The sequence below is a fragment of the Arvicanthis niloticus genome, chromosome 12 (assembly GCF_011762505.2).
Source record: "Arvicanthis niloticus isolate mArvNil1 chromosome 12, mArvNil1.pat.X, whole genome shotgun sequence".
Taxonomy (NCBI): Eukaryota; Metazoa; Chordata; class Mammalia; order Rodentia; family Muridae; genus Arvicanthis; species Arvicanthis niloticus.
The window spans coordinates 70,642,966-70,654,451 of record NC_047669.1 but is presented as its reverse complement, the minus strand read 5'-3'; the positions used below and the strand labels follow the sequence as shown (position 1 = coordinate 70,654,451).

The window sequence follows — 11,486 nt, the reverse complement described above, 5'->3', positions numbered from 1 at the left end:
TGAGGGTCCCTGCCCCCATTAGGCTTTGAGGTAATAAAGAATTGCCATATAGCCAATGGCTGGGCAGGGAGATGAAAGCAGGACTTTTGGATTCATTGGGCAAGGGACTAAAGCAGAAAAATGAAACTTAAAGGCCCACCAGCATGTAAAAATTGGGAAAGTGGCTCTACAGGGCCACTGCCCAGATTGGGTTTGGGGTAGTAGAGATGAAAGAAAGATTTTAAAAGATGTTAACTCAGGAATACTGGTGGGGAGTGTTTGCTAGCCTCAGAAAAATTTAAAAGTGCCCAACCATTGAGCTAGTCAGGCATATCAAAATTAGCTGGTGTATGTCTTTCATTCTTGAATCCAGAGCTCTTGGGCAGGAGCAGCCCATGTGACCTGCTGGGAGTCAAAGTGGATTAACTAATTTATTGCTACAGTATTCTCTGAAGATTTTTATGAAATAACTCTCTTACAGGATCTTAGCTTGTGTGCATACCTTCATTTGGGGCAAACCAGGGCTATGTATAAACATTGGAGAGTGTGAAGGCATTTTCAGGGTAGATGTAAAAATCATTGGCTAGAATTTAAAGTACTATGAGTGCCTCATTTGTGTGGAGAGACATTCTAGGAATCCTAGGTACAAACGGTTCTTATGAGAGAAGAGGAGGTTGAACTTGTAGGTTTCTCAAGGACTACTCAACTACTCAACTGTTTCCAGGCAGAGGGGTTAGGAGTTGGGCCCCTAAACAAAATCAGAGAAGAGAAAGAGCTGCTGGTAAAAGGATTTCTCCCTTCATTTTGCACTGAGCTCAGAGAAGCTATCCAGACATGTTAGATGGACACCTTAATTAGCAGGGTTTCCCCACAGGAACCTTCACACCCGATTTCCACAGTGGTATACTAGTTTATAATCCAACCAACTATAACTAAATATTTTATCTTCTGTGAGTCAAAAGCAATATTTTCAGTCAATTGTAGTTTTTATTTTATCCATTATGACTAAAGTAAGAAGAAGCTTCAAGGACATTTGATTCATAAATTTCTCAGATGACCAATCATACTGAACAATTTTAATATGTTTCTTTATACTTTATATTTCATCATTTGAGAGAATACTGTTCAGTTCTCTACTTGATTTATATTTGGGTAGTTTTTTCTTGATCTTTGTTTTTTGAGTTCTTTGTATATTCTAGATACTACCTCTTTGATGTATAGAAATTAAAGCTTTTCCATATATTTTATAGTCCTCTTTACTTGAATGATGGTATTCAAGAGCTATTGAGTTTTATGAAGTCATATTTATAAGTTGTTGCTCTTAAGTCCTTAGTTATTTTCCTAAAGCACTTTCTTGTGGCAAGTAGTTAATATATTTCTTCAGATTTCACTGACCAGTGCATCTATTTTATTGTTAGTACCATGCTGTTTACTACTATAGCCATGTAGATGTCAATGCATTATTAAGGGTTCATGTGCATGTGCCTGAGTGAGTGTTCTTGGAGAAGTTGAGGTAGAATGCAGTGGTTTCAAGGGGTAAAAGTAGTAATGAAACAGGAAGGATTAAGTAGGTTAAGTAGGTTATTGGATGGAAATGTAAGAAAGGATTGCATGAAAAACAGCTTGCCATTGTAGAAGCTTCCAAATATATATATATATATATATATATATATATATATATATATATATATACTGTACATATGCACATGGCTTATTACTACTATCTTGATTTTTATGAGTTTATATTAACAAATACTATGATATACCATATATTAAAAATAGATGCATTGGTCAATAGAAATATATATATATTATATTTTATAAAATATAAAAATATAATATATATCTTATAAATATGTTTTATATAAAAATATAAAATATATAATATATTTTATATAAAATATAAAAATATTATATATTTTTATATAAAATATATAATATGTTTTTATATAAAATATAAAAATATACATTTATTTCCTATAATGATCCTACTATGACTATTATGAGAAATATTATGGAATGGATATTGTTTATTTTTAGATTGGAGAACCTCTCTATTTTGACCAGTGGTATGCCAGTTTGGAGTGTACTGTGATTATCACAGAGATTCCAAATGATAAAAAGCATAGAGTAAGACTTGTTTTTAACTCTACCTGAGAAAACAACAGATGACTACAAGAAAACTGTTTTCCAGACACAGAAGGAAGCTGCTCTTATGGAATCACAGAGATTGTTGAAAAATGCATAAGCTCTGTGCAAGCTCAAGCCAGAGCAATTTAACATGACATCAGTAGGTGAGTTCATGATCCTAATTTTAGGTAAGGTGCTGTTTGCCATTTGATAGCTTTTAGGATGTGGAGAGTCAGTTTCTCTTAGAGTGTGACCTTAGGTGGGTCAGCTAAACTTCTGGTGATGGCTACCTATCCTAGAGAATACAGGTATCTTTATTGGTCATGATGCGATTAAGGAAAAATAAACAGTACATAAAGCATGCTGGGCACATAATGTTTGAGTAAGTGGAGAAAAGGGGGAAAACCTATTAAATTTATTCAATCTCTAAGAATTAATAAGAATCTCTAAGAATTAATAAGAAAAAGAATGTACAATTAAAAGATTCTTTGCTCAATCTCAGAAATGATTGGATGTGAATTCAAAAGCTGAAGCATGAGAAAGAAAGTAGAAAACTTTGATTGTACCCATCTATCAGGTTCTTCATAGCAGAACAAAACACAGCCTTTTTTTTTTTTACAATGAAATGAAAGCTCAACACACCAAAATTCATGTGAAATATCTACAAGTAAACAAAATGAAGAAAATTAATTGATATTAAAATAAAGAATCATTGTAAATACTTTCCTAAAGAAAATCTACAGATGACCAAAGGTGAATTTTCAAAATTACAAGTTAAAGTCACAATGATATTATTCTATATAGTTCTTAATAAAATGGATATTAGAAAGAAAATGGGTGTTAGAGAACACATGAAGTCAATAAATGGTCTACACTGTGAGATTGTGTATGGTGACACTCATTCTAGAAGGTTTTGTAGAAACTGCAAAATGTTTTGAGAGCAAACTTGTATTAGTGCTCTGAAAGTAAGTTGCAGACAAAAGATTTTAAATGCCAAAGCTATCTAAGAGAAGCTAAAAACTATATACTTCCTGAGATTGTTATGCATAGACTGTAAAGATATGATAAAATTGATCCTCTTGGCAAGTCTGTGGGAATTGTATTTGAAGAAAAATTCCTATATGCTTTTCATGTTGTGACTAAATATATAACAGTCACTAAGTATTGACCCACCTTTTTGAGCAGATTACCAAAGACCAATGAAGATGTTATAGAGACAAATAGATAATGATTCTATAGAATTTCTGATTTGATTCAAATAATTTTAGGAAGAAAGGTTTTAAATATGGTCTTAGTTACTAGAAAGATTAATAAAGTTAGAATCAAGAATAGAATGTGCCCACTCCTCATATTAGTAAGTAAAGACTGAATAATAAGAAATACAATGAGATTTCATAATCACACTAAAAGAGAAATAGATTTGGGACAAATTTGTATAAAAGGAAAAACATTTAAGTCCAAGGATAAAGCCACAGGTGTGCACTATGATAAGACAAGGTCATGCAAAACCTGTTGCTTTGAACTTATGAGCATATTAGAATGAAACACTGCTTTGAACATAATATCAACATCCTTCTGTAACTCCCATTTTATGTAACATTTTATTTCTGATGTAATTTTCTAAAGAACTTTTTGTCTAAGAAGTTATAAAAAGACCAGAGAAAAGAAATAACGTTGTAGGTTGGATGGTTTGGCATCCATCCATCCATCCATCCATCCATCCATCCATCCATGTATATATTTGTTTATGTGTATGTGTGTATGTATATGTATCTATGTAAGTATGCATGAATACTTGTGGCATTGATTGTGACAGATGGTCAGGCTTGGCTAGACTGTGGTTGTATGTGTCTAGGCATATCTGCCTGTATAAAACATCTTACTTCCTTTTCTTTTCTTCCTTTCTGGTTCACCAAGAATTAACTAGCTTAGCCAGATAAGCTTCTGGCTGACTAGAGAAAGGAACTCTAGCAATAAATCCTTCTACTTAGTCCCCTTCTGTTTTACTATTAGGTGCTAAACACTAGAGACTATAGTCTCTCCTTTTAGAGGAATTCAGGCAGGTCAGATACCACTGCAAAGTAACTTAAACTTAAGGCAGGTAAACATTTTATTATAGAAATGTCAACTCTAAATAACTTGTAAGACCAAATCTTGCCCATCCAACACTCATCCCCTGGTGCCTACCTTAAAGAGAAAACCTGAAAGAAGAACCACTGGAGCTGGCATCCAGCAAAGAAATATCTTCACTCACAAATTCATAGTAACAATAGCACAAATATGAAATCATAAAAATGTCTACAAATAGAAGAATGTTTACTAGAATGTCTCCTCTCCCCCATTTTCTCTCTTTCCTTCTCCCTTTAATACTGTCACATTTGTCCACAAAAAAAAAAAAAAAACAAAAAAAAAACACGCATTTACAATTAAACTGGTATAAATTAAAAAATACACACCTCACATTTAGGAAAAAATGAGAAAAGAGTATTTTCTACAAATTACTTTATTTGAAGCATATATGTGGAATGGGAAAAATAAAGACAGATCACATTCTCCAATGCATTATAATGACAATAAAGAGCTTTGCTGCAAATATTTATGCAACCAAGTTGGAGAACAGGAGTAGGATGGACATATTGTATTTCATTTATTATTCCTTACAGAGTTGAAATTAGGATTGGAATTTATGAAGATGTTTACAATCATCTGAAGTGAGGAAATTTGGAGTGAGCAGCTGCTGAATCTCCTTAGTAGAAGCCATAGGACCAGTATCTTCTACAGCACAGTGGGCGGCAACAACCATAACCATAGCCACCATAGCCACAGCCATAGCCACAGCCATAGCCACAGCCTAGGCCACCACAGCCATAGCCCAGGCCTCCATAGTATCCTCTGTAGCAGCACATGTTGTCAGGAGGGGAGTCTTCAGAGGAAGACAAGCGGTAGGTTACTTGAGTCTGGGTGTCACCATCTGCCAAGGGTCTTTTATACACCTGGGTTGTTATTTGGAAACCACAGGCATTATAGTGTCACATGTCTCTGTACTGTGCTGTAGAAAACCTCACGAGTGTTGTGAGTTACTGGACACACAATGCTGCATAGCTGAGATACTTGTGCTCCTACCTCAGGATCTCATGGTCAAATAATGCATCTGACATAATTTTCAGGTCTGTAGGAAATTCTTCATGTAGTTTATTGAGTACAGCTCATGATTCTCTCAGATAATATAAAGCATTGCATAGTTTTCTTCTGTTTTACATATGGTGCGTTTTCATTACCCTAATAAAAGAAATTCAGTGTTCTTCATTTTTTTGTTATTTTAAATGAGTCTTATCTTGAGAATTATGTTTATTGATCCTTTCTCATGAGCAATAAGCTGATCATTCATCGTGTTATTTGTTCCTTGGTGGATAATTGTCATCCTATGTTAATGTGTTTGTATTAGTTTTTAAGAACTTTATTTTATTACACCTTGATTTTAAAAAGCAACTGAAAACATAAGACCATTTTTATGCATAAACTATATGTGTTATGTGTTTCCCTTTGAAATACCACATGAAGGTCTTGTAGGTGTAACTTTTAAAGGCATTATGGTTGTTTGGTTGAACCAAGGGAAGTATTTATAACCTGTTAAAATTGTGGTCAAGTTAGCTTTGCAGAGAAATGATAAACATGGAATTTTATGAGTTTGTGCAACAGCAGGGGAAATAGGTCAGTGGATAAGATTACTTACTGTACATGCATGAAGACATAGTTAAAAGTCACTAGAATGCAGGTAAAATTTTGGATGTATTTACATTATCCATTCTAGTGCTACATGGTAGAATACAAGAGGATCACTATGACTTGCTTGTTGTTAACCTAGCAAATTGTTCCCTGATATAGCCAATCTCATGGGGAGAAAATAAGTAGATTGTTCAAAGAACATGGCACAATGTGTGCTCACTCAGCAGTTGTATGTATCCATTCATTTACTCAAACACATGTGTGCTTATACCACACACACACACACACACACACACACACACACACACACACACACACACATATATATACACACATGCATATAAACATATGAAATAAATGCACATACTTATTCGCAGAAATTCTATGGACAATTGCCAGAATATGCTTCAGTATATTCATGCATAGCATGTACAAAACTTAGATGGAATTGCCACTCGATTCCCCTGAAAAACAAAAACAAAGTATAAACAAAATCAATTGTATAGCCTCTTTAAAAAAATACCAAGTCAGACATGTAAACTGTTTCTGTTTGTAGCTGATGGAAAGAGATTTGCTATGAAAGGTGAAAAGCATCACTGACAAACTTAAATTTCAAACTTTTCACAAATTTATCAAAATACACGTTGAATAACATAAAATGTTTGTAGTTTCACATTTAGTTTGGAGTTTTACAAAGTGACAAGTATATATAAATGAGATGACATCATGGTAAATATACATTTTGGACAATTTCAAAAAAATTTCCTTCTGATTTTGCAATGTCCAATCTGAAATTTTTCAGGCCCTCAAGTACTATCAGTGGTATAATTGTGATTATTAGCTAACAAAACCAGTCATTTCTTCTGTCTGTCTGTCTGTCTGTCTGTCTGTCTGTTGACTATTTGTCTGTCTGTCTCTCTTGGATTTTGGAAAAAGGGTGTATAACAGAGTCCTAGCTGTGTTGTAACTAGCTTTGTAGGACAGGCTGACCTCAAATTCACAGAGCTCTACCTGCTTCTACCTCCCCAGAGGTGCAATTAAAAGTTTATTTAGCACATAAACCAGTTTTGTGTATATAAATGTGAAGAAAGAAGAGATCAGGCAGTTTCAAGGTGGTTTGGAAATCTGCTTGCCACTGTAGAAGCTTGCATTACATGCACACAAGCATACACACACACACACACACACACACACACACACACACACACACACGTTCTTCTCTATGTCTTAGGCCATATAAGACAGACAAACTAGGGGAACAGATTCCACAGTCAGGCAACAGCTTTAGGGACAGCCCCTTCTTCAGTTGCTCAGGAACCATATGAAGAATGAGCTGCACCTCTGCTACATATGTCTGGGGTTCCTACGTACAGCTTGTATATGCTTTTGAGTTGGTGGTTAAGTTTCTAAGAGCCCTCAAAGACTAGGTTACTTTACTGTGTTAATCTTCCTAAGAAGTTCCTTTCCCCTTCGGGGCTTGCAATTCTTTCCCCCTTCTCTCCCAGAAGAGTCTCCAAGCTCCATCCAATGTTTGGCTGTGGGTCTCTGCATCTGTCTGAGTCACCTGCTGGATAGAGTCTCTCAGAGGACAGCCACACTAAGCTCCTGTCTGCAAGCATAACACAGTATCATTAACAGTGTCAGAGATTGGTGTTAGCCCATGATATAAATCTCAAGTTGGGCTGGTTATTGGTTAGCCATTCCTATAGCCTCTGCTCCTACAGCCTCTGCTCCATTTCCTGTTCCTGAATTTTTTAGGCATGATAAATTTTAGGTCAAAAATTTTGTGGTTTGGTTCATGTCCCTATTGGTTCAAAGGGGTTCCTACCTAGTTATCAGAGGTGGCTTCTTCAGGTTGTATATCCCCAGTGCTATGAGTCTCAGCTAAGGTCATCCCCATTGATTCTTTTTTTTTTCTGAGACAGGGTTTCTTTGTGTAGCCCTGGCTGTCCTGGAACTCATTCTGTAGACCAGGCTGGCTTCGAACTAAGAAATATGCCTGCCTCTGCCTCCCAAGTGCTGGGATTAAAGACATGTGCCACCACTGCCTGGTGATCCCCAATGATTCTTATGAGCCTCCCACATCCCAGGTCTCTGCCATGTTCTCAAGATGTCCCCAACCCTTATCCCCAGCAGCTTCAGATTTCCATTCATTCTCATGACCCTCTGGCCATTTTCCTTGACTCTCCCTACACCCGATCCTGAAACCCCCAACCCCCTGCCTATACCTTCTCATACCCTGTTAGCTCACTTCATCTCCATCCTCTGACCATTTTATTTCTCTTTCTAAGTGAGATTCAAGCATGGCTGCTTGTGCCTTCCTTCTTATTTAGCTTCTTTGGATCTGTGGAATGTAGTTGGGTATCCTGTGTTTTATGGCTAATATCCTTTAGCTGTTTAGTATTCCATTGTGTAGTTATACCACATTTTCTTTATCCATCCTTCAAATGAAGGGCATCTAGATTCTTTCCAGTTTCCATCTATTACAAATAGAGCCACTATGAGCATAGTTGAGCAAGTGTTTCTGTGGTATAGTTGGACATATTTTGGGAATATACCCAAAAATAGTATAGCTGAGTCTTGCAGTAGAACTATTCCAAGTTTTCTGAGAAAACACAAAATTGACTTGCAAAGTGGTTATACAAATTCTCTGAGCATCAATGGAGTGTTCTCTGTATTCCACATCCTTGCCAGCATGTGCTATCAGTTGAGTTTTTTATCTTAGCCATTCTTACCAGTGTAAGATGGGATCTCAGAGCTGTTTTGATTTGCATTCCTCTGATGACTAAGGATGTTAAACATTTCTTTGAGTGCTTCTCAGCCATTTGAGAATCCTCTGCTGAGAATTCTGTTAGCTCTGTGTCCCATTTTTAAATTGGGTTATTTGGGTTGTTGCTGTCTAACTTCTTGTGTTCTTTATAAATTTTGAATATTAGCTCTTTTAGGGTTTCCATTTCTGTGAAGAGACACCAAGACCAAGGCAGCTGTCAGGAATAGGTTCCTTTGTTTAGAGTTCTTGAACATCAGGCCCATAAACTTCTTAATATTACAGGACATTGTCATGCTATTATTTACTTCCAGAACAAGTATATAATACCCTGTTGATGAAGACATAGTTGTGTCACAGAACATGGGGAACTCAAGCTTATCCTGACTTCAAAGCTTCACCCCATTGCACAGCTTTTGTAGTAATGAATGTTAATATAGATAATATTGGAAGATACAATGCATGATCATTTTTAAGTACCTGTGCACTCTGTGAGATAAAAAAACACTGGACTGGACTGTTAATACATGTGCACAGCTATAATAGGCACATGAACACATTGGTAGTAGTCTACTCATTTCTTATTGAATTTAAGTTCACAAGACAGATGTAACTCAAGCTGGAACCAAATTTGGACAAGAATATGCAAATAGACACTAAGCTAAATCATACTACTAGTATTCTGCTAAATGGACCCATTTTATACAAACTCTTAAAGATATTGTTATATTTTTAGATTAGTGAACCTTTCAAGTTTGGGCAGATGCATTCCTTACTGTAGTAGACAACGATTATCATAGAGATCCCATATTGCTTAAAATAGAGAGAATATGAGTGTGATATTCTCAGCTCTATTTTAGGAAAGAATGGATGACTACAAGGAAACAATGGATGTCACAGAGGTTGTGACAGCACATACAAGACCTGTGCAAGCTCATGTCAGAAACTTTCTAGCATAGCGTCCAGAGGTAGGCATGCATTCCTACTTTTAGCTAAGTAGCCACTGCCATTCGATAGCTATTCAGATGTGTAGAGTAGGGGATTTCTTTAGGGAATTAGCCATGGGTATGTCAACTATACTTTCAGATGAAATTAATCACTGTAGAGAAAAATTAGCATTGTAGATTGCATGTTATGAGTTTTAGGAAAAACAAAGGACACAAAGAACATTTGGCATATGGTGGGTGAGTCTGACTAATGAAGGTAAAATATACGAATTTATATTTAAATACATTGCATGAGATTCTCTAATAACTAATAAAAAATGAATTTCTAGTGCATATTCTCATAAATAATTGGATGTGAATTCCAAAACTCAAGCAACAGAAAGGAAATGGTGAAGTCTGATTGTATCTATCTAAAGGGTTCCACATAAAGGATAATATACACAGTATTTTATACACATAGAAAGTCAAAATCCAAAGTTTATGTGAAGTATCTACAAATGAACAGCGTGAAAAAATTAACTGATAATGAAATAGAGAATCATCATAAGTATTATCCTAAAGAAAATCTACAGAAGACCAATGGTAAATTATTAAAATTGTAAGTCAATGAGACTGTTCCATATATTTATTAATAAAATGGATATTAGAAAAAACAGGTGTTAGAGAACACATAAAGAAAAGAAAAGCCTGTACACAGTAAAATTGTGTATGGTGACACTCGTAAACAGTACTGTGAAGACTGCAAGATATTTAGAGAACTAACATATTATTCCTCCAATTTTTTTAACTCTTTATTTATTTTATATTTTATTTACATTTCAGATGCCATCCTCTTTCCCCATTTCCCTTCCCTAGAAAACCCCTGTCCCATGCCCCCTTTTCCTTTTTGCTTTTGTACATTTTTTTAAAATGTTAATCAAAGGCTTTATAAGTTTGGTAATGCTCAATCAAAAGTGTAACCCAATACCCAACCTAGATATATAAACTATCTTTGACTGGTGGAAACATGTGAACATCTGCCTCCATGCCCCCCTTTCTCTCTCTTTCTCTCTCTCATCACCTTGCTTCTTCTCTCTTTCATCTTCTCCTCTCCTTACTCCATCTCTTCCTCTTGGTACTCCTTCCCCCTTAGCTCCTCCTACATATCACCTTTCCTGTTAAAATAAAACTTTTCTCTCAAAATACAATTAGAGCATAATTATTCCTATTTGTACCAGTGAGGTACATGATAGTCCTAATACCCAGTTCATCATTTTGTTGACTAACCAGAACCTGTCGTCTCTCCTAACTAAAACACTTAGTTTTGAACCTGGCTTTTTTTCTTGGCTTAGAATGAATGTCAGCTGAAAACCATCCACTCAGATCTTTTCTCTCAAAGTAAATAGTCAGGATTGGCTATGAGCTCCAAATTTAAGTTGCAGTAAAAATGATTTAATCTCTGAGAAAAATCTGCACTTATAAATTCATTGTGACATCACAATAGCAACAATATGAAGATAATAAACAATGTCTACCAATGGAAAATTTAAACAGAAACTTCCCTTCTCTTCATTATCTTGCTCTCAATCCTTCTCTCTTTAATACTATTACATTTGTTCACAAGCACACATTTGTACTCATACATAAAGTCACAAACATGCATCTCACATGTAGTAAAACAATAAGAAAAAGTATCTTCAAGGAAATACTTTATTTTAAAGCATATGTATATATCCACAATACAGGAATGAATGCAAGTTGATCATATTTTACAAGTCATTATGATACTAAAGAACATTGGGGCAAATATTTATGTAAACAAATTAAAGAAAAGAAATTGGGTGGGCATATTATATTTCATGTATTATTCCTCAGAGAATTTAAATTAAGGTTGGAATTTATGAAGATATTTAAGAACATCTGAAATGGAGAAAATTGGAGTGAGCAGCTGCTGAATC

The 11,486-nt window shown here is 35.3% G+C and overlaps 1 protein-coding gene across 1 annotated transcript; it reads right to left on the bottom strand.

Moving 5' to 3' along the window:
* Positions 1-4,856: 4,856 nt before the first annotated feature.
* Positions 4,857-5,015, bottom strand: LOC117717573 (keratin-associated protein 20-2-like). The gene has a single exon (XM_034514815.1). The coding sequence runs from the start codon at positions 5,013-5,015 to the stop codon at positions 4,857-4,859; it is 159 nt and encodes a 52-aa protein (XP_034370706.1).
* Positions 5,016-11,486: the final 6,471 nt, after the last annotated feature.